General features: G+C 42.6%; 1 protein-coding gene across 8 annotated transcripts in view; it reads left to right on the top strand.

The window, feature by feature from the left end:
• LOC137358583 (polypeptide N-acetylgalactosaminyltransferase 6-like) overlaps positions 1-22,699 on the top strand; it is a 92,705-nt gene that overhangs the window by 64,298 nt on the left and 5,708 nt on the right. For all 8 annotated transcript variants that reach the window (XM_068024587.1, XM_068024588.1, XM_068024586.1 and 5 more), the window contains 6 exons: positions 4,013-4,247; positions 10,911-11,028; positions 15,122-15,322; positions 18,243-18,374; positions 19,832-19,933; positions 21,415-21,567. In XM_068024587.1, coding sequence (XP_067880688.1) covers positions 4,013-4,247; positions 10,911-11,028; positions 15,122-15,322; positions 18,243-18,374; positions 19,832-19,933; positions 21,415-21,567 — 941 coding nt within the window. The remainder of the gene's footprint in view (positions 1-4,012; positions 4,248-10,910; positions 11,029-15,121; positions 15,323-18,242; positions 18,375-19,831; positions 19,934-21,414; positions 21,568-22,699) is intronic.

Here is a 22,699-nt window from a genome sequence, read left to right as displayed (position 1 = left end):
TTCTTCTTTGGCCTCCTTGTCTCGGGAGGCAATGGGTAAGCGCCTGGAGGTGGTCAGAGGTTTGTGGAGCAGCGCCTGGAGTGGCTATAAAGGCCAATACTAGAGTGACAGACTCTTCCACAGGTGCTGCAGAAAAAATTGGTTGTCGGGGCTGTTACACAGTTGGCTCTCCCCTTGCACTTCTGTCTTTTTTTCCTGCCAACTGCTAAGTCTCCAACTCGCCACACTTTAGCCCCGCCTTTATGGCTGCCCGCCAGCTCTGGCGATCGCTGGCAACTGACTCCCACGACTTGTGATCAGTGTTACAGGACTTCATGTCACGTTTGCAGACGTCTTTAAAGCGGAGACATGGACGGCCAGTAGGTCTGATACCAGTGGCGAACACGCTGTACGATGTGTCCTTGGGGATCCTGCCATCTTCCATGCGGCTCACATGGCCAAGCCATCTCAAGTGTCGCTGGCTCAGTTGGGTGTATATGTTGGGGATGTTGGCTGCCTCAAGGACTTCAGTGTTGGAGATACGGTCCTGCCACCTGATGCCAAGGATTCTCCGGAGGCAGCGAAGATGGAATGAATTGAGACGTCGCTCTTGGCTGACATACGTTGTCCAGGCCTCGCTGTCGTAGAGCAAGGTACTGAGGACACAGGCTTGATACACTCGGACTTTTGTGTTCCGTGTCAGTGCGCCATTTTCCCACACTCTCTTGGCCAGTCTGGACATAGCAGTGGAAGCCTTTCCCATGCGCTTGTTGATTTCTGCATCGAGAGACAGGTTACTGGTGATAGTTGAGCCCAGGTAGGTGAACTCTTGAACCACTTCCAGAGTGTGGTCGCCGATATTGATGGATGGAGCATTTCTGACGTCCTGTCCCATGATGTTCGTTTTCTTGAGGCTGATAGTTAGGCCAAATTCGTTGCAGGCAGCCGCAATCCTGTCGATGAGACTCTGCAGATGCTCTTCAGTGTGGGATGTTAATGCAGCATCGTCAGCAAACCGGAGTTCCCTGATGAGGACTTTCCGTACTTTGGTCTTCGCTCTTAGGCGGGCAAGGTTGAACAACCTGCCACCTGATCTTGTGTGGAGGAAAATTCCTTCTTCAGAGGACTTGAACGCATGTGAGAGCAGCAGGGAGAAGAAGATCCCAAACAGTGTAGGTGCGAGAACACAGCCCTGTTTCACGCCACTCAGGATAGGAAAGGGGTCTAATGAGGCACCGCTATGCTGAATTGTGCCTTTCATATTATCATGGAATGAGGTGACGATACTTAGTAGCTTTGGTGGACACCCGATCTTTTCTAGTAGTCTGAAGAGACCATGTCTGCTGACTAGGTCAAAGGCTTTGGTGAGATCAATGAAAGCAACGTAGAGGGGCATCTGTTGTTCACGGCATTTCTCCTGTAGCTGACGAAGGGAGAACAGCATGTCAATGGTCGATCTCTCTGCTCGAAAGCCACACTGTGCCTCAGGGTAGACGCGCTCGGCCAGCTTCTGGAGCCTGTTTAAAGCGACTCGAGCGAAGACTTTCCCCACTATGCTGAGCAGGGAGATTCCACGGTAGTTGTTGCAGTCACCGCGGTCACCTTTGTTTTTATAGAGGGTGATGATATTGGCATTGCGCATGTCCTGAGGTACTGCTCCCTCGTCCCAGCACAGGCAAAGCAGTTCATAGAATGCTGAGAGTATGGCAGGCTTAGCACTCTTGATTATTTCAGGGGTAATGCCGTCCTTCCCAGGGGTTTTTCCGCTGGCTAGAGAATCAATGGCATCACTGAGTTCCGATTTTGTTGGCTGTACGTCCAGCTCATCCATGACTGGCAGAGACTGGGCTGCAATGAGGGCGGTCTCAGTGACAGCATTCTCCCTGGAGTACAGTTCTAGGTAGTGCTCAACCCAGCGGTCCATTTGCTTGCATTGGTCAGTGATTGTGTCCCCTGATTTAGATTTGAGGGGGGCGATCTTCTTGATGGTTGGCCCAAAAGTTCAGCAGTGCAATGCGCTTAGCAGCTATGACAGGTTCCAGCTCTTCAAAATGAGATTGAAACCAGTCTGCATTCCGCTTCACACGTTTGCCATAGGTGGTCATGGCTGACTCATAGATGGCGTCTCTGATGTGGGCCCACTTGGTCTCTGCATCCCCTGTGGGAGTGTTTTGAAGGGCTTTTTCAAGTGAATTTAGAAATTTTTGTAACTGCTTTGGATAAGAAATTCTGCTCGTGTTGATGCGGGGGTGGCCCTTCTGCTTGGAGTGATGCAGCTTCTTTGGTTTGAGTCTAACCTTGCTGCACACCAGGGAGTGGTCGGTGTCGCAGTCCGCACTGTGGAAGCTGCGTGTGATTTGAACACAGTTTAAGGAGGCTCACCTTGTGACGATGAGGTCCAACTGGTGCCAACGACGTGATCTTGGGTGCCTCCAAGAAACCTGGTAACAGGGTTTAGTGTGAAAGAACGAGTTGGTGATGCTGAGGTTATGATAGGTACACAACTCAAGCAGTCTCTGTCCATTCTCATTCATCCTTCCAATGCCATAGCGCCCAAGGCAGGAGGGCCATGAGTCATGGTCGGCCCCAACCCTGGCATTAAAGTCCCCCAGCAGGAACAGATGTTCGGTATTGGGGATGCTACTAATGATATTATGGAGTTCCTCGTAGAACTGGTCTTTAGCTTCAGGTGAGGAATAGAGTGTTGGAGCATAGATGCTCAGTAGGTGTACTGGACCACAGGCGGTGAGCAGTCAGATGGACCGTATGCGTTCTGAGCCACTTGAAGGTGGCTCTATCATGCTGAGCAAAGAGTTTCTGATGGTGAAGCCCACTCCATGCTGTCTTGGTTCTTCAGGATCCCTACCTAATTATAAAATTACTCTGAAGTATGGCGTATTCTGTTATTTAAATAGAAATTGAATTCTGAATTTGTTCAAAATATCAGCTGCCATTTATTTAAAGTTGAACAGATGAACACTTGTTAACAGGAAAAACTGATTAGTGAATTGGTGCGCACACTTTTCTTTCAAGTTTAAGAAGAATTGATTTGCATTCGGGGGCCTGCTTATGGGCAAGTTTACTTTTTCTTTCCTGAGGAGGACTCCAATTTGGGTTGTGACCTATATGTGCATCAATATGGTATTTGGAACCCTCTTTATACTGGTTATTCAAACACCTGAGCTGCATGGTGCTGTTCTGTGAAGAAATCCAGTTTGTTTTCTTCCCTTCAGTGAGCCACAGTTGCTAGGAATACTGAGACCAATTGTACCCACCCCTTAGTAACTCAGCATAGATTGAGAATCCAAGCTGGGAAACTTCCTGCCATGTACTGCTCAGCAGCAGAGCATACAATGCATTTACCCACTGAGCCCTCAAAGGATTTTACCTTGTATAAAAGTGGATGTTTGTTTTTATTTTACTAAATAATTCTTGTGTTTAAACTTTTTTTTTAATGGTCTGTTAAATATGAAATGAGTTAACGGAAACAAACTGAGCCACATCTCTATTCTAATCTCCGATCTGGGGCATTGCTACCAATGTGGGTCATGGTGCAAATAGCAGAATGTGATGGGAGTTGATTAAGGAATGTCTGGTGTGGCAATGTCACATTAAGGAACTGGTCTCGCTGCACAAACCAAAATGAGGATTGAACACTCAACAGGTCACCCAGGGCTGAAGAATTGAAGATGCAGGGTGATGAAAATATGAAACTAACTGCCTGAGAAGGGCAGAAACACTTGAGGTGTTTAAAAGGAAACTGTAAACTTGCCTAGGAAGTAAGTGTCTGGGAGGTATGGAGGAAAGGCGGGGGATTAGGGTTATGGAGATAGAGTTCCCGTGATTAACAAAAATGGCAGAATAGGCTGGTTGGAGCAAATCGCCTGTTTCTGTTGCTGTACGACTCCATGGTTTGGCTTATTGGACAAGCTGAACTAGTGCCTTTGGAAGGGGAAAAAATGGGAGAAGGGGAAATTCTTTTTTGTCCAAGCTTTAGCAGAAACACTGTCTTTTTCTAATCTCATATATTTAGGTGAATGTTTCAATGGCTGGCTGGAACCTCTGCTGGGAAGAATAGCTGAAAACTCCACTGCCGTGGTAAGCCCTGACATCACTACCATTGACCTCAATACCTTTGAGGTGTCCAAACCTGTCCAGTATGGAAGGCAGCACAATCGGGGTAACTTTGACTGGAGTTTGTCATTTGGCTGGGAGGCTATTCCATCTCATGAGATAGAAAGAAGAAAAGATGAAACCTATCCCATTAAGTGAGTATTTTATGTGTTTGGTGATTTTATTTTTTTTTGTGCTCCATAAGACTATGGCTGAGAAATGGAATGGGACCTCCATTCTAACATTCTAAGGTTAGTTACAGCATGTCCAGCTGTGTAGTAAAATCCCCAAATTGGAAGATTGACCCAATTGTTTGCATTCCCACCCTGGCAATCTCAAGCCCAGAGCATTGAGGGGATAGTGGGTTGAGGCTGCCCAACTCCTTTTCACGTAGGTTTCTTGCAAATGTAAAATTGAATTTAGTAAATTTGGTAATTTTTGGATTGGTACCGGAACAATGACCATTGGATTGCTGTAAAAAAAAACACAACTGCTTCACGAATGGACAGGAACCTGCCACCCATATTTGGACTGGCCTACACGTGACTCCAGTCCCACTCTGACTAACTCTTAATGTCTTCAGGGCAGCTAGAGTTGGGCAATAAATCCTGCCTTGCCAGTGCCAACATCCGAAGAACAATTTTTAAAAAAATACATTCTTTTCATTAGTGGATTAGTAACAGAGCAGAATTCAAACCCAGGTCCCACAGTTGAAAGAGCAATGTGCTAACCCATTGTACCACGGAGAGCCCATTGATGCTTTTATATATTAAAAGCCCTTTTCTAGATAATATATTGAGGATGTTCATGTGCAAGAATGTTTCAATTACGCAGGAAACTACATTTTTAGAAGCTGGCTTAATGGAGTCTGTGTCCTTTTTGTTTCACCCAATGACACAAAAATTCTTCATCCCTGATCAGGCCGGATGAGGTCATTTCCTTTGTGTGTTTTTTGACAACCCAAGTGGCTCCGGTTTTGTGACCGATCAGATCAGCATGCTTCCTCTTGCACTAATAACTCACTTTCACAACTGTTTCTGGGTCCTCGCAGCTCTTTTCCTAACTATTCCTGCCTATTTCCACCTCTAACATCGCCCAATTTCACCCCTGTCTCAGCTCATCTTCTGCTGAAACACTCATTCATGCCTTTGTTACCTCTAGACTTGACTATTCCAACACACTCCTGGCTGGTCTCCCACATTCTACTCTCCGTAAACTTGAGGTCATCCAAAACTCTGCTGCCCATGTCTTAACTCGCGCCAGTCCTGTTCCCCTATCACCCTGTGCTTGCTGACCTACATTGGCTCCTGGTCAAGCAATGTCTTGATTTTAAAACTCTCATCCTTGTTTTTCAAATCCTTCCATGGCCTCGCCCCTCCCTATCTCTGTTATCTCCTCCAGCCCCACAACTCACCAAGATATCTGCACTCCTCCAATTCTGGCCTCTTGTGCACTCTTGACTTTAATCACTTCACCATGGGGTGGCCACGCCTTCAGTTGCTTAGGCCCCAAGTTTTGGAATACACTCTCCACCTCGCTTTCCTCCTTTTTAAGACACTCCTTAAAACCTACCTCTTTGACCAAGCTTTTGGTCATCAGACCTAATATCTCCTTATGTGGCTCGGTGTCCTACCTTGTTTTATAATGCTCCTGCAAAGCGACTTGGGATGTTTTATTACGCTAAAGGTGCTATATAACTATAAGTTGTTAACTGTTACACAATTTACATCTGGCATGTTTAACAGTTTTCTTGAGTTTTGACATCCTGTGTGCTATTGTCCTGTCATTTGATGCTTTTCTATTTTCTAAAGCGTAGACCTGTACTTTCCTCTGGATAAAGCTCCTCCACCTTATTCCTTATACTCACAAGGGTACTGGTGCTGGTAGGTCCCACTCTGCACCAGTGTTCAGGAGTTATCCAGTCGTCCCAGTTCTGGCAAACAGCAATTGTATTTTATGAATGTCCTGTTTGTGCAAACTTACAGGACTAGAACGTAGTGTTTTACATCAATCACTATCCATTCCTTAACACCCATTTGTCACAAAAAACCACATTTGCAAATAACATCATATGTATTCAGGGGCTCTTCTCTCCTCTTCCCTCCAAATGGTTCGGCTAGTTAGGGCAGTCAATAGCTGAGCATTGCAGACTGGAAAATGTCACCTTCAATCCCTGGTCTTTGCTCAATTTGTTGTGCCCTTGGGCTATGTGGGGTTGGGGGGGGGGGGCGGGGCGGGGGGAAGAGAAGGAATTGGCTATAGGTTGAAGTAATGATGGTATCAAATTTTGCTGTAATGTCTCCCATAGTGGAATAACCTGTCCGTGTTGTGTCTGGACTCGTGCATGAAAACTGGCTATTTTGGTAAGGTACTGGGTGGGGTGGGGGACACAAACCTTTCAAAAAGCAAATGGGAGAAGTTGGTAAAAAAGGGAATGGTCATAAATACTCCTAACCTCTCATAGATTCCACATAATTCACAGCACACTAAGCACATTTCAATATGGCAGCTGAGGTGGCTAAGCATTTGACCCTTTTATAGTGGGTTTGTGGTTGAAGCTTGATTGACTTTTAACCTCTGAGTTTTTCATGCTTTCTAACTAAATGAATGGAGTATTGACTTCTTCCCACCCACAGGTTACAGACTATAATTATCAGAATCATTACTGAACTGAAAAAGTGCAGCTGTGACGTTGCTAGGGTAAAATTACACCCTAGTACAGTCTCTTAGTCCTATTAAATATTTTAATTATATATTTTTGAGTATAACCTACTTTTTTTTCTTGCTTGGCTATGAGACAACTCTCTTTCTTGTAATTGTATACAATACAAAAAGGATGTCTTCCCCATAATGGTTGATTTTTAGTTTGATTCCAACTGAACATATTGGTACTTCAGACACAAAAGCAGAAGCTGGATGGTTTTGGAGTGGAATGCGCTCTGAGGATACTGAACTGGTCAAAAGAACAGAGTAACCAATGCTAAAATAATGGAGTGGCATACAAGTAGTAATTCTGTTATGGCAAGAAGATTGCAGTACACAGGGAAAGTGTGCCACATAGTTGATGGAGTGTGTCCAGTTGTGAAGGTCAAAGCTGAGATGATGGGACAGTGTATTGGAATACCTGAATGGGGAAAAATGATCAGACAAATGTAGGCGCTGGCAGAGAGGCAAGCATATTAGTGAGGCCTTATGACATCTATAGCAAGCTTGGCCATGATGACTGTCCAATCAACAAGAAGCCTTGATACTGGCATCTGCACATAACCTGCCTGTGTTATAAGGACCAGGATGCACTTCTTCCTGTCATTTCCTGTGTCTGGAAGGCCAACTAAAAGTGAAAATGCATGTTGGCGTTTTTTGCTAATTTTTTGTTTTCATGAATAACGATTAGTTAACTGAAGATTTTCACAGAGGGCCTGAATTTGCAGGAAAATTGCATCATTGTAATGGCGCATTAACGGCATGTGCTATTATTGATACATACCAGAAAGTAATGGAGTAGGTGAATTATGCCATGAGTTTCGTTGCATCATAATTTGATGGGATATTTGCACTGCTTCGCCGATAGCCTTGCCTAAGCTGCTAAAAGTTTCTTCTCGCTTAGCCCACCATTGCAGTCAATGGCGATCGCCAATTATGATGTGTTGAAACTGACGGAAAATAATGGCGTGAGTGACCTGGGTGTTGACATGGTTTATGGCCTTTGCATGACTCTCACCTGGGAGGCCAACAGAGGGACTATTAAAACTGTTAGCCTTGCCCCAGCAGTTTGGAAATAGTTCTGAGAGTTTTCTTTTTCAAATTCTCTGTTTTAAGTCTTTTCCTGCCAGTTTTGCCATCCAGGGTCCTGTTAGTGTGTAAAGGCAATGAATTGCAGAATCCCCACTTCTTTTCTACATATTGGGAGGGTGAAAGCATTGCAAACTGGGCATTCCACCCATTCATGGGCGACCTGGAAGTGAAGTCCACAGGGCATCCAACTTCATTAAATGCAACATATTCCCTGTGGCAAAGAGACTGGTCAATCAATTTCCACAGGATTGCTGGCATCCTCAGGGTGCAGGGGGCTAACACTCACTAAATGTGCTAATTGCCTGCGATGCCCAAGTGAGTATCCTGCGTGTTAACTTAGAGCATCAGGGAAGCATTCACAATGCCTTTTGTCTTTTTACCACTCCACCAGCCATGAATTATTCAGCAAGGAGGGGCAAGGTGAATAGATGCTGGGGGAACAAATGTGTTTTTTTTAGATCTTTTCTTTAAATCTTCCTGCAACATTACTGGAAAGTAAAGAGCAGGCATTAAAGGTTACTTTTTACAGCCTTTTCGTTCGTTCGTTAGTGTAAGCTTCTTCCCAGAAGGTTGACTGCCATGGATCTCCACCTCTGTCTATCCTGTTCTGTCCTTGCACATTCTGCATAGGTCAACTACGTCCAGTCCATTATATCTGTCATCCATTTTCTTCTCTGCTTCCCTCTCCTATGTTTTAGCCTTTTATAAAGTTTTTGAAAAAATTAACTTGCAAAAGTCAATTTCAGAAGTTGCAGCTCGCTTAACTCCCATCGCTGTGCCTCAATCTGAGTTACATCGGCTGCTCCCCACTTTTTATCGTTCCATGCAGTCTGGGGTAAGCCATTGGCTGCAGTGAGAACAAGGTCCCTGATTCGTCAGTGACCTCACCATGCTGTAGATGGATCGACATTCCAGCAAATTACAGCGCAAGTATAATGCAACATGAATGGAGAACGCAAATGTCCGCTAACGGCATGCGCCATCGTACGCTGCGTTGCAGCAAATCCAGGACCAATATCCCTTCCTGTTATGAGAACATGATGTTAAAGGTTTTGTTGACTGCAGTACTTTAATCATGAGTTCCTTGAGTTTGAAAATCCAGATGTCTGGTGATTACAGCCATTAGTGACGATTAAATCTAACCTTCTGAATCTAAAGTCCAGTCAGACTCCCACATTGCGAGTGCCAGGAGTCCAGTTTTGAATTTGAAGTGTCAAAAGTGAAGAAACCAGTCAGCCCACTGGTCTGCCCCAAATGTGATGTAATTTCCCAATTGTCAAACATCAGTACTGTGCCAACCTCTTTTAAAATAGTCCAAATCAAACAGCCCATCAAAACAATGTTTCAATCCCCTCTGTCATAGATGATTGGCATGTCAATCTGCCATTAGACACCTGGCTGGATCTACTACTGGGTAGAACACTCCACGCACTTCTGAAACCAGAACTAAAATCCAACCCAGAAGTGAGTCTCAACAGATCGCAGTGGAAACTAATGGGCCACCTTTGTCTATGGGCAGGCATTGTAGTAAATAGGATTGGAAATATCAGGCTGATGGATTGCTGTTCTGAGGCTAGAAATGAAGTGCACAGTTAAGGTTGTTCAGGGGGAGTTCCAATCCATACCTGATTCTAGAGTGCTTGCATGCAAAGAAAAACAGGATCACTCTCATTTTGAGGCAAAAGTACAATTTTAAAACCAAACCCAGATCAGTTGAATGAATGTTGAGATGTGCAGCATTTTTGGTTTCTACATAAACAAGAGATTAATTTATAATGTTCTCTGATCCTTCAACAGGTCTGTAACGCTGGTGAAAGTCCATTTATAGTGAAAGCAGTTACTTGATATATTTAGATATGTGTTCAAGGATGGGGGTCAGGCTGAGTTCACTTCACTTAACTGAAACAATGATGTGGACTGAATATAATTATTTTCAGGACCGTATCTTTTTGAAAACTGAGGCCCACGTGTAACAAAAACCAATAGAGGAAATGGGAATACTGAATGTTTTCACAAAGCCTACCCCGTTGTACAGAAAATGGTCTCTCTGTAGATTCAAGTTAATTTGTCCTATTCAAATGCAAAGAGATTTTTACCTGGAACTTGAATGCAGTGTCGCTGGTTTAGGTAAGTTGCTTAGAAATAAAATGGAGGCTGTCTTGACAGGACCATGTTCTCTCCAGCTGCCTCTGCCAAAGTGGATAAATAGCTGAGGAAGGTTTGTTTTCTTTGTGTTCAGACCTGTCTTGACATGCTCCCACCATGTTTTTACCCATGTTGCAGCTGCTTTGTTCTAGCATCTTGCTCCAGTTAGGACTGAAGAGTTAAACACCTGACAATGGATATTCCTGTATAAATCCAAGTACTGCTTCAGGAGTCAGCTCATGGGAAAGCATCAAGTTATTATGGGCACATGTCTTGAGTGTCAACACCACTTCTTCATGGAATATGGCAGGGTATGTAGGTGTTTGAGGTCCTGGAGATGTGCCTGTCTTCCCCACTTGAGTCAGTGGGCCCCTGAGATTATATTACTTGAGGTAATGTACAATTGGGTTTCATACGTGTCAAAATTCTATATCTAATAGTGTAGCTAAGAGCAGAAAAAAACTATTGCACCAATAGGAATTCCAAGAACATGACCATATGTGCTGTGGGAACACCACAAGGACTGCAGCGGTTCAAGGTCAAGGCCACTTTCTCAGCCACTGGGGATGGGAAATAATGTGGTCTTGCCATTATTGCCCACATCCTGAAAACAAATCACAGAAAATCTAGTTGCACAAGAGACAGTAGTCATGTATTAAGGTATTTGGTGGCCACACAAGTCTTGCGTTGTTCAATAAATATGATGAATTTGCTCCATATGAAGTAAAATTTATCAGCTGTTTGAAAACAATACTAATATTGTGGGTCTTTCTTTAGTGAGTGTCTCACTGGTCATGTGGGTAAGCTTCAATTCGGCACAAAATGAAACTATGCTATCTCTCTCCAGCCAATACAGTTGATATTTAGTTTATTTTCAGGACTCCCACGTTTGCTGGTGGCCTATTTGCGATCTCCAAACCTTACTTTGAACTGATTGGAACATACGACAACCAGATGGAAATATGGGGAGGAGAGAATGTGGAAATGTCATTCAGGGTAAACGCAAATGTTTATGTTTATAATGCTCATACCTTGGTTATGTCTTTTGATAAGATTGCAATATGAATGAGGCCTTGTGGCCTAATGTGCAATGGCATTGCCTATAGTAATATTATGCTACCCAGGCCAGGAAAGCCTCTGGATAAATTCCTGGTGCGTGTTCAGTTAGCTGATCTCCACCAGGGCACCAGTTGAGGCTCCGCAGTTGGCCTCTGTTTTTGGACTAATGAGGTGAGCTCTGCTGAAAGTGTGTGGATGTTTGGATGAGAGCAGGATCAGATATGCCTATGATGCCCTCCATGGGTAAAGCCCACGCTTGCGCATAAAAATAGCTAGGATGAGGTACCAAAAGGCACATGGAAATGTACCCCATCATAAGTTTGTGTCTTTGGGAGAAGAACTAAGTGTTTTTGTCTTGTCAAGTTTAATGTTCTGGATCTTTTTGCATTAAAAATATTTGCAGTGCACTGGAAGACTATAATTACTGACTAATCTTGATATTACCATTAAGCAGCTGATGGAAGTGGATGTCCTTTTGACCTCTTCAGTGAGACTCACTGATATCATTTTTAGTGTTTGGGTTCTGGAGTGAGGCAGCCCAAATTCATTTCATTTTATGGCTCTTGTAGGCATCTCTGATCAACCTGAAAAGCTAGCCTTCTAATGGCTGTCATACTCCGTATACCTAAATTCTTTTTGAAAAATAATGAACTGTGAGTAGATGTAAATCTTCGACATAATTATAGATTCACAATGTCACAATTTTATTCTCTGGCTATATCAATGCTGCTTCTGAGTTTGGTGTGTAGCTTAGAAGTACATAAATAAAAAATTGCCACTTTGTGGCTGTATTTGGCACCGAAAAATGTAGCCACAAGCCTCGATTGCCATTGACTTTTATTGGTTTATAAAAGATGCATTTTGACTTCAGAGTTTCTTTTTAAACCTAGTAGTGTACTCACCATGCTTTCGATATCTGTCATGAATGCAGGTAGATAATCAAGCTAAAAATTGACATGTCAGCTTTGGCTCAGTAGTAGCACTCTCACCTGAGTCACAAGCTTGTGGGTTCAAGCTCCACTTCAGGACTTGAGCTCATAATCCAGGCTGGCACTCCAGTGTAGCACTGACGGAGTGCTGTAGTATCGGTGCCACCTTTCTGTTGAGCCATTAAACCGAAGCACTGCATACACCCTAGGGTGGACGTAAAAGATCCCATGGCATTATTCGAAAAAGGGCAGGGGAATTCTCCCAGTCTCCTGGTCAACATTTATCCCTCAACCAATACCTAAAACAGGTGGCATCTGTCATCTGATCTGGTCATTTATTTCATTGCTGTTTGTGGGAGCTTGCTGTGCGCAAATTGACTATTTTGTTGCCTTCAGTGCAACAGTGACTACACTTCAAAATTACTTACTTGGCTGCAAAGCACTCCGGGACATCCTGAGGTCGTGAAAGGTGCTATATAAATGCTTGTTATAAGAAAATGAAACAATTAATTTTATATATTTTTAAGCGTCTCGTTATCCTGGCCAGATCAGATCAGGCTAGTTTGTCAGCAGAATACTGTACAGCCTAATCATTTTGTATACAGCTCCCTTTTCCCCCACTCTCCATTCCTCTGCCTCTGACCTCGTGTGTTCCCCAGCCTTCGCTCCACTGTTGGCATCCATGCTTTGTCATCTTGGATCCATGCTCTGGAAAGTCCTCTTTAAAAGTGACCTATTACCAAGTTATTGGTCACCCTTTCTATCTCTTTCTTAGTCTCTCTGTCCATTTCTGTCTGGTTACGCTTCTGAGAAATGCCTTTGGATGTTATTCTGTGTTAAAGGCACTTCTCAGAAATCCTTTCCCCTGCTGTTTCTCAGGCACTTTTTTCAGGTATGCTGCATTCCAGTAACACAACCCCAGCTGTTTCTTCACCAAGTCAGTTTACCCTGTTCAGTTCTTGAAACATCCCAGCTTCAACCCCTCCACTAATCCCACCTAAACCAACTTTAGGTCCAGCATGCAAAACATCATTTAACTGAGTGAGAATGGCCCTAAGCTTCATTCTTTGGGAAGATGTCAGAATGTTTGGTAATTATGGTCACATCAAGAAGTGCTCCTTCCAGAATTATTTAGAGGAGAAATATAGGGGAAGTGTTATTTCAATGGCCGAGCTGTATTATTGGGGAGATGTATAGAGGAGAAATCTAAAGGAGGAGTCATTTAATCCTATCAATAGATATTTTGAAGAGGAGCTGATCAATACCTTTTTTGAGATGAGGATTGAAAATTACACAAATACTAATATATATGGGGGATCCATATGGAGAACTGAGATCTTGGCTGAGGGGGTTGGGGTTGAAGGGGAATGAGTCTGTTTGCAGTCGCATTGCTTGGACTGTGGAAGGGGCAGGCCTGCTTACTTGAATTTTTCTTTTCTAAGCTTGCTCGTGAATATGGAATGTGCTTTAATCTAGTAAAGTATTATGTAAATATTACCATATACTTCATATTTTTGTATTTGAAAAGTAATTCATTTTGGGTGGCAGCACCTAACCCCTTAGACCTACGTGCAATGTCTGGAATAATTGACAGAATTGGTGCTTTAGGGTTAGAAGTTTGTGGAGCTGAGGTAAGATCCACCAGAAGGTGGCGCAGTAGTACAGTGTTATTAATGTCAGTGATTAATTCCAAAAACTCTACTGTATTGCTGTATTTCAGCTCTTGATAACTATATTGGCTGATGAGTTGGATTAGTGTCTATTCTGTAAAACATGCGAGAATCAACCCCTTTAGGACACTCCAGGAACTTGAGCTGATGCTTCAGTACAGTACTGAAGGAATGCTATATTATGAAGTGCCGTCTTTCAGATGAGGCATTTAACTGAGGTCCCATCTGCCCTGTCAGGTGGATGTAAAAGATCCCACAGCACTTTTTCAAAGACTAGCATGGGAGTTCTCCAAGTGTCCTGGCCAATTTTTATCCTTGAACTGGTTATCTGGTCATTTTCACATTGGTGCATGTGGGATCTTGCTGTGCACAAATTGGCTGCAGTGTTTCCTACATTACAACAGTGACTACACTTCAAAAGTACTTCATTGGCTGTGAAGAGCTTTGGGACATCCTGAAGTTGTTGTGAAAGGTGCGATTTAAATGCAAACTCTTTTTCTATCTATCATTTTAAGAAATACTCGACTGTATTGGACGGATGGCTTGTAGTAGAAGACAGATTGTAGGTTCTTTCTGGATGGTAAAGTAAGATGAGTTATATTACCTTCCTCAACTGTGGTAATTTTATAAACCGGATACAACTGAAGAATAAAGGATTTTAAAAAAAAGATGTAGTGCACAAATTGCCTCATGAGAACAAGATCAGGTTAGGAAGGTATAACGTGTAAAGAAATGTAAGCTGGGGAAAGCTAGATATTCTGGACGTTCAACATACGCTTGTGGGGTGGGAAGAGCAGGGTGCAAGGGAGGAGATGAACAGGTTTCCTGACATTTACATTAAGTTTGGCTACTTTATTCTGGCACCAAAGATGGAAACTAGTTTTCTGTTAAACAATATAGGCTTGGGAGGAGAGCCAGTGTATGAGGTGGGGGCAGAAACAACAGTACAATTGAAAAGGAGTTCAAATTTTGAGTACTCAACACAGTCATGGGGAAGCTGACTTGGTTGAGCCAAGCAGCATGAGAAAGCTGAAGATACATAGTTCACAGCATTGTGGATTAACAATCTGTACCTGTACTGATGGTTCAATTCCGTAACTCCTCACAGTCAGTTTGCTCAGATCGTACTATCTTCAGCAACTATTCAAACAAGAATATATATATTTAAACAGGATGTTAGATGACTATAATCTTACTGTAATGAGGTTCCTTTTTGTTAAAGGGATACAGACCATGGGATTCCCTCTTTAAATGAAAAAAATTCAAATGTTTTCTCCCATGTTTTACTGCAGCATGCAGAAAGTTAGTAAACCAACATTACTGGAAATTGACTGTGTCTAATAAAGGAAATTCTGTATTTAAATTGAAGTCTTTATGTTGCCTTTTTACCGTTCAGCTAATGACCACGTTGCCTAACTTGCTTTATTTTAGGTCTGGCAATGTGGCGGGCAGTTGGAAATCATTCCCTGTTCGGTGGTGGGCCATGTGTTCCGTAACAAGAGCCCTCACAGCTTTCCGAAAGGTGTGCAGGTAATTGCTCGCAACCAAGTGCGCCTGGCTGAGGTCTGGATGGATCACTACAAGGAGCTGTTTTACAGGAGGAACCAGCAAGCAGAGAAGATGGCCAAGGAGGTGGGTGATGCAACTGCAGTTAATTCTTTAAAATCATAGAAATTTAGTTTTTATTTCCCCCCCCCCCCCCCCCCCCCAATGCTTGGTTAACGGGGGTTCCTGTCAGCAGACCCTGTTCCCCGCGTTCTAGTTTCTTTCCTATAATCTAACTTTTTGGCAGAGTTGCATATCCCAAGAGGTTAATCATTCTCAATTGCAGCAAGCTGCTTATTGAATTTAATATGGTATCTCATTGCATTACTAGACGCCTTTCAGAATATTAAACACAGACCAGCTTTAACAGACTACAGCAACTAATATATTTACTCACCATGAATAAAGATATAAAGCACAAAGTTCAGCAAACACTTACAATATTACACAAATTCAAGAAAGTCCAGAATGCATTTTATTATCCTTTGTAAGAATAACTACTGAAAAAATGTAACTGTTTTTGATGGTTGATCAAAGTCCTGAGGAAAATCTAATTTAGCAGGGGCCATGTCAATAGCATTCAACAGAACAGTTAAAGCAGAGTGGAAAAACAGTCCTTTGATCAGAGTCCCGAAAGAACCACTGAACTGTTTGAAACTGAGGATTTTGTTCACTTGGAAAATGTAATCGAACATTACATTCAAATATACAATTGACAATGCAGCATACAATTGTATATGTTAAGTGTGAGAATAGATAGGACCACATTATGTATGAAAAGAGGCACTTTTGTCTCCGGAGACCCAAACACACACACTCGCATCAATCTATTGATCAACCAATGAAACTACTTTGATATATTTGGATCAAACATACCGTCATCTTTAATTACAAATGTTATAAATAAATTTATATTGTGTTATCACATTCTTCTTTTCTGTCACTCCCTCATCCTCCTTTTTTTTTTTCTCCCCACCTCTCCCTCCTCCTCCTCCTGGTGGGCTCATGACATGTAATTCTTGCCATGACAGCCCATCTGGATTGGCACTCTCCGTTCTCTTCCAGTACATGATGACAATGTCAATAAGCCCCATACAACACACTGAGGTAACCACTGTGTGGGAGTAGAATTTAGCAAAACCAAGTATTGTGATCAGAATATACTGTAAAGTGGGTAAAATAAAAATAGTTAGAATCTCTGCACAACGTTTTCTCTCCATTGAGTATAGCACCTCTCACAGAAATAGTTTGCCTGGCCTGACCCAGTCCAGTCCAGTTCAGTTCCAAATGTATGAAGTATATTTTCTTTCCTTTTCTCTTCACCACAACAGCGTCCCCACCTCGCCTCCAAACTCAGATCCTTAAATAAGCCATGAAAACTCACCTTCCTGAGGAAACAAGTTCACTTGTCAGTTACTTTGCAACTTCTTGCCTCCCTTGGAAACCTATTTTTGAGTTTAATTTAACTATAGTTTTAAAATAAGATGTCCTGCCCACTCACAATCACAGATAAATCAATTGCTGACTCACTTCAATATAAAATGTACCAGTATGATCATAACAACTAGGAGTAGGCCATTCGGCCCATCGAACCTGCTCTGTAATTCAAACAGATCATGGCTGATCTTCCTCTATGCCATTTTTCCCCCACTATCCCCATATCTCTTGATGTTGTTCGTATTCAGAAATCTATCAATCTCAGTCTTGAACATGCTCAATGATTGAGCTTCCACAGCCCTCTGGGCTAGAGAATTCCACAGATTCACCACCCTCTGAGCGAAGAAATTCCTCCTCATCTCAGTCTTAAATGGCCTGCCCCTTGTTCTGAGACTGTGTCCCCTTGTTCTAGACTCACCAGCCAGAGGAAACATCCTATCCACATCTACCCTGTCACGCCCTGTAAGAATTTTGTAAGTTTCAATGAGATCACCTCTCATTCTTCGAAACTCTAGAGAATACAGGCCCAGCTTCTGCAATCTCTCCTCGTAAGACAATCCCACCATCCCAGGGATTAGTCTGGTGAACCTCTGTTGCACTCCCTCTATAGCAAGTTATATCCTTCCTTAGATAAGGAGACCAAAACTGTACACAATACTCCAGGTGCGGTCTCACCAAGGCTTTATACAATTGCAGCAATGCATCTTTACTCCTGTAATCAAATCCCCTTGCAATGAAGGCCAACATATTCTTTGCCGCCTTAATTGCTTGCTGCACCTGCATGCTAGCTTTTAGTGACTTGTGAACAAGGACACCCAGGTCCCTTTGGACATCAACACTTCCCAACCTCTCACCATTTAAGATATACTCTGCCTTTCTGTTTTTTCTACCAAAGTGGATCACTTCACACTATTCACATTATATTCCATCTGCCATGTTCTTGCCCATTCACTTAGCCTGTCCAAATTCCCTTGAAGCCTCCTTACATCCTCCTCACAACTTACATTCCCTCCTAGTTTTGTGTCATCAGCAAATTTGGAAATATTACAATTGGTCCCCACATGGGGGAGGCGGTGGCGTACTGGTATTGTCACTGGACTTGTAACCCAGAGACCCAGGTATTGCTCTGGGGACATGGGTTCTAAGGTGGAATTTGAATTCAATTAATAAATCTGGAATTTAAATCTAGTCTAATGATGGCCATGAAACTATTGTCGATTGTTGTAAAAACCCATCTGGTTCACTAATGTCCTTTAGGGAAGGAAATCTGCTGTCCTTACCTGGTCTGGCCTACATGTGACTCCAGATCCACAGCAATGTGGTTGACTCTTACATGCCCTCTGAAATGGCCTAGCAAGCCACTCAGTTCAAGGGCAATTGGGGATGGGCAATAAATGCTGGCCTGGCCTGCAACACCCACATCCCATGAAAGAATAATAAAAAAAAACATCCAAATCATTTCTATAGATTGTGAACAGCTGTGACCCAAGCACTGATCCTTGTGGTACCCCACTAGTAACAGCGTGACTAGTAGATTTGATATTCATCTGTTGCTCTGTTTTTGTTTTAGAAAACTTATGGAGATCTTTCAGAAAGGTTTCAGCTGAAGGAGCATTTAAAATGCAAGAACTTCACCTGGTACCTGCAAAATGTCTACCCTGAAATCTTTATACCAGACTTCTCTCCAGTGCGTTATGGGGCGGTAGGTAAAATGATGCGTTAAATAACAAACTTTGGTCTGTTCAAAGCAAAGACGACGAAGTTCTGAGTGATGAGTTTCAAAACAGGTTAGAAAACATTTTTCCAAAACATTAACGGGCTTTGAAATGATGCCACAGGTTGCAAGTGCGTGAATGCTTTTAATGCATTGGCTTGAATTTCCCCTCTTACCTTTAGCAGAGGTGATAATCCATTTTCAACTATCGGAAATAGGTATTCAGAGCAACTGGATTGAGCATTCGTATGCTGGTAACCCATGGCATAATGTCAAAACCCCATTAAATATCTTGCAGTCCTCTCATTTTAACAGTTTTCCTAATAAATCCCTGGATAATTTGAAGAGCTACAGCATCAAAAGGGTTGAATATGTTTGTCTTTGAGAATAAAAATGAAGCGTTAACGAACCTGTTCTGTGCACTTCTCAAATTGTCATTTTTCTGAACTTAATCATAATTTTCTCCACTTACACTTTTAAAATCCATGAAACAAATTTGCCAGTGTTGGCAGGAGCATGTGCTTCCCTTAGAAACCTTTTTAACTATAACACCAAATTATTTTTAACTGTATGCTTTTAAATCTTTGTATATCCTTGTTAATGCTAATTTATTATAAAATGGGGTAAACTCTACTCAGTGATTGGCTGATTGTTCAGATTCCATCCTCTAGAATTCATTTCCTCAGCACTTCTCTCCCAGCCTTCTAAAGTCTCCCAAAAATCCTTTTCTTCATGGCTCTTTTGCCCCCTTTCATCTCTTTCTCCCTCCTACTTGGTTTCCACTTTAACAGCTGCCTTGTAAAACACCAGGTGCCTCTCTATGTATTGAATGCTATAGAAATGCAAGTTCAATTAATGAGCTTGAGATCCAAGTTTAGAAATGATTGTTCATGATGGTAGTGGCCAAATTCAGATCAGGTATTGCAATTACTGGCATAGTAAACTTCTACAATACCACAAATTTCTACTTTTTAGCACAAAGGGTAGTGGAAATCTGGAATTCTTTTTCCCCCAAAAGGCTTGGTCCTGGGACAATTGGAGTGTTCAAGAATGAGACTAATAGATTTTTGTTAGATAAAGGTATCGAGCGATAGTCCCAATCCCGACTCACCAGTGTTACATTTTCATACCAACCATCCTGTTAAATTTGGAGCAGTTCTGTACTGTGGGCCCTTAAGCGTAGGATTAAGACTAACCAAACTGATGACACATAAGATCTTTACAGTCATCAGACAGAGGGAACATTCATCCCATCAATGTGGGCTGTATTCAAACCCTGCTCCCAGATGATGCTGATTTTATTTCATTACAAGGCAGTTAGCGCATTGATAATCACTCCTCATCGTGCATTTCTTCCTAATCAACAATTTTGCAATTTGATTTTGTCGCAGACCATAAAAATCAACAACTGCTGGACTTTTGATGAGCTACATGCTGTTTTACAGATTAAAAACAAGGGAACAGGAAGCTGCCTGGATGTTGGGGAAAATAATCATGGTGGGAAACCTCTGATAATGTACCCATGCCATGGAATGGGAGGCAACCAGGTACAGCAATGGTCATTTGAAAATGCTAGCATGTTCATCATGCTCATGTCTGTGTTCCTTTATGGTGTGACATACTAGTAATGTGATTGTCTGTTCATGCCAATGGAGGATAAACTAGTCAACTTTACAGACAATACTAACCACATGTGGGGAAGGGGGAGAAACACAACCCAAGAATTGGGTAGAATACATAAATAGACCAACCAGTGGCAGATGAAATTCAATATGGATCAGTATAAAGTGGTGCATGTGGGTAGAAATGTGGATGATGTGCTGAGTTAGCCAAGGATGAAGTTGAAAGAGATCGAGGGGTGTTAGACTTTTTTATTCATTCACAGGATGTGGGTGTCACTGGCAAGACCAGCATTTATTGCCCATCCATAATTGTCCTTGAGAAGGTGGTGGTGAGCTGCCGCCTTTAAACCACTGCAGTCCATGTGATGTAGGTACACCCACAGTGCTGTTGGCAGTGGTGGGGGGTAGTTCCAGGATTTTGACCTAGTGACAGTGAAGGAATGGTGATATAGCTCCAAGGCAGGATGGTGGGGAACTTGCAGCTGGTGGTGTTTCAATGCATCTGCTGCCCTTGTCCTTCTAGGCAGTAGAGGTCGCAGTTTGGATGGTGCTGTCCAAGAAGTTATGGTGAGTTGCTGCATGTTGATTAATGACTAGATGATTAATGCTCATAAACAGCCTTGGCAAATTTCTGCATGATTAATGTTCAAGAACACATTTCAACAAAGCAAATAGAACGCTGAACTTTTATAGCCAAGACCATGGAGTGTAAGTTGGAGGAAGTCATGGTCTGACATTGAGTGCTCAATCAAATTGTGATTACCAAGACACACATGACATTCAAGGCCTGGAAGTGGTGTAGGGAAGGTTTTTGATGCTGATTACTTGCAACTGAATTAGAAAGATAAAGACAAGTGGAAGTAAATTACTGGTTTAAGCAGGAGAGGAAAAAATGTAATGGCTGCTTCCTGTACAGTTTGCCTGGTTAAGGCAGTGAGTAGATGTGTCAAAGAGATCAGCTAAGTCCAAGATTTAATTTTGTCAATTGGGAAAATTAGATGGTGTCCCACTTCTTTCTTGTTGGATGATCCCAACTAGAATTAAACATGTGGGCAGGATTGGGCTTGGATGTTATGCCTTCTCTTTCTCTCCTCAACACACCCCCCGACGCTATTCTCCCTGCCCACAAGGTGGTCAAATAGTGTGCCAACACTTGCTGCTTAAACTCATACATGGAGAGCAGCTACTTGGGTGAGGTACTGAAGATGCCTGTGGAATCATATCTCAGCCAGGAGTCAATGCTTTCAGGAGAGATGGAAAGAAAATTGGTGGAGGAAGAACAAAGGTCATGTAGGTTGGCTTGTAAATGTTACTATTATGGCACCAGTGCTTGGAGGGGGAACAGGGGGGAGATCTGACATGTACGGTGTTTTGATGTAACATCCTTTTTCCATTGAAATTTCCAGTATTTTGAATACACAACCCAGTCTGAAATCCGCCACAACATTGGGAAGCAGCTGTGCCTTCATGCCGTGTATGGCCCAGTTCGATTAGAGCTATGTAAATACAAAGGGAAGGATACAAGAGTGCCGGGAGAGGAACGCTGGGAAATTTTAAATGTAAGTGTTACATCTGGATAGGAAAGTGTTTTGAGAGGCGGGTGGGGGTTTGGCAACTTTCTCCCTTCCCCTCCTAAAGGTATTAATTAACTTGTTTCTAGGCTGCAGTACCATGGCTAATTTCCATTATCTTGCTTGTGGCCATTCTTCATGTGAATCTTGATTGAGGGTTTTGGCAGGCTATTCCACCACAAGGGAATCAGAGGGACCATTGATTCTGTCCTCATCGAACCTTTGCAAACACATCTCCAGCAGGAATCATTCATTCATTGAATCAGAAATGGGAACCTGGGCTGACTTTCCCTTTCTTAGCCCAGGGATCCCGAGACTAATTGTAGTGCCTCCCACTGTCACCCAGGCTTAACATCTGTTAACTCACCACATACAGGGAATCAAACCTAGAACCTTCCCTGATGGCTCTGCTACTCGCTGGATAAAACTTGCAGACCCATCAAGAAAGCTGTTCTAATTATTTGAAATGGAATGCATCTGAGATGGAAGTTGAAGATGAGGGAAATTTGTAAACATTGACTAAGAAGCCATGGTTTGGATGAACTTTTCTAGTCTTTTTCTCCATTGGTAGTTACCCTTCAAACCTTCCTCTTTCTTTCCTTCTAAGCTATAAATACATTGATCTGCATCTTCACTGTGTTGAAATCAAGACACTCCCAACCGCCTCCTGCACAAATTTATTCTTTCCCAGAACCTCAACTTTAATAGAATTCTTTACCATTCTCTGTTTCTCATCATCCTATAATCTGTAGGATTTTGAAACCGAAGCTTGGTGTTGCTGAACCTTATCTATTTGATTTACCTTTTCACCATATTGTATTTTTCAACTTTGGTGTCCTGCATTGCAGTTTCTCATTTTTTTTTAAAAAGTAGGCTGGTTTCGAATGAGAAGGAGGTAGGGAGATTATATTTTATTAACAGATCACCTGGCCTTTATCACGTTGCTGTTTGTAGGAGCTTGCTGTGCGCACATTGGCTGCCACGTTTCCTGCACTACAACAGTGGCGAGACTCCAAAAATTGGCTGCAAAGCACTTTGGGACATCCTGAGCTTGTGAAAGGCGCTATATAAATGCAAGACCTTCTTTCTTGCATTTGATCCCCATGCCACTGGACTAGGA

The sequence above is a fragment of the Heterodontus francisci genome, chromosome X (assembly GCF_036365525.1).
Source record: "Heterodontus francisci isolate sHetFra1 chromosome X, sHetFra1.hap1, whole genome shotgun sequence".
In the NCBI taxonomy this organism is placed as follows: domain Eukaryota; kingdom Metazoa; phylum Chordata; class Chondrichthyes; order Heterodontiformes; family Heterodontidae; genus Heterodontus; species Heterodontus francisci.
Note: the sequence above shows the minus strand (reverse complement) of the source record. Positions and strands in the feature narration are given on the sequence as shown.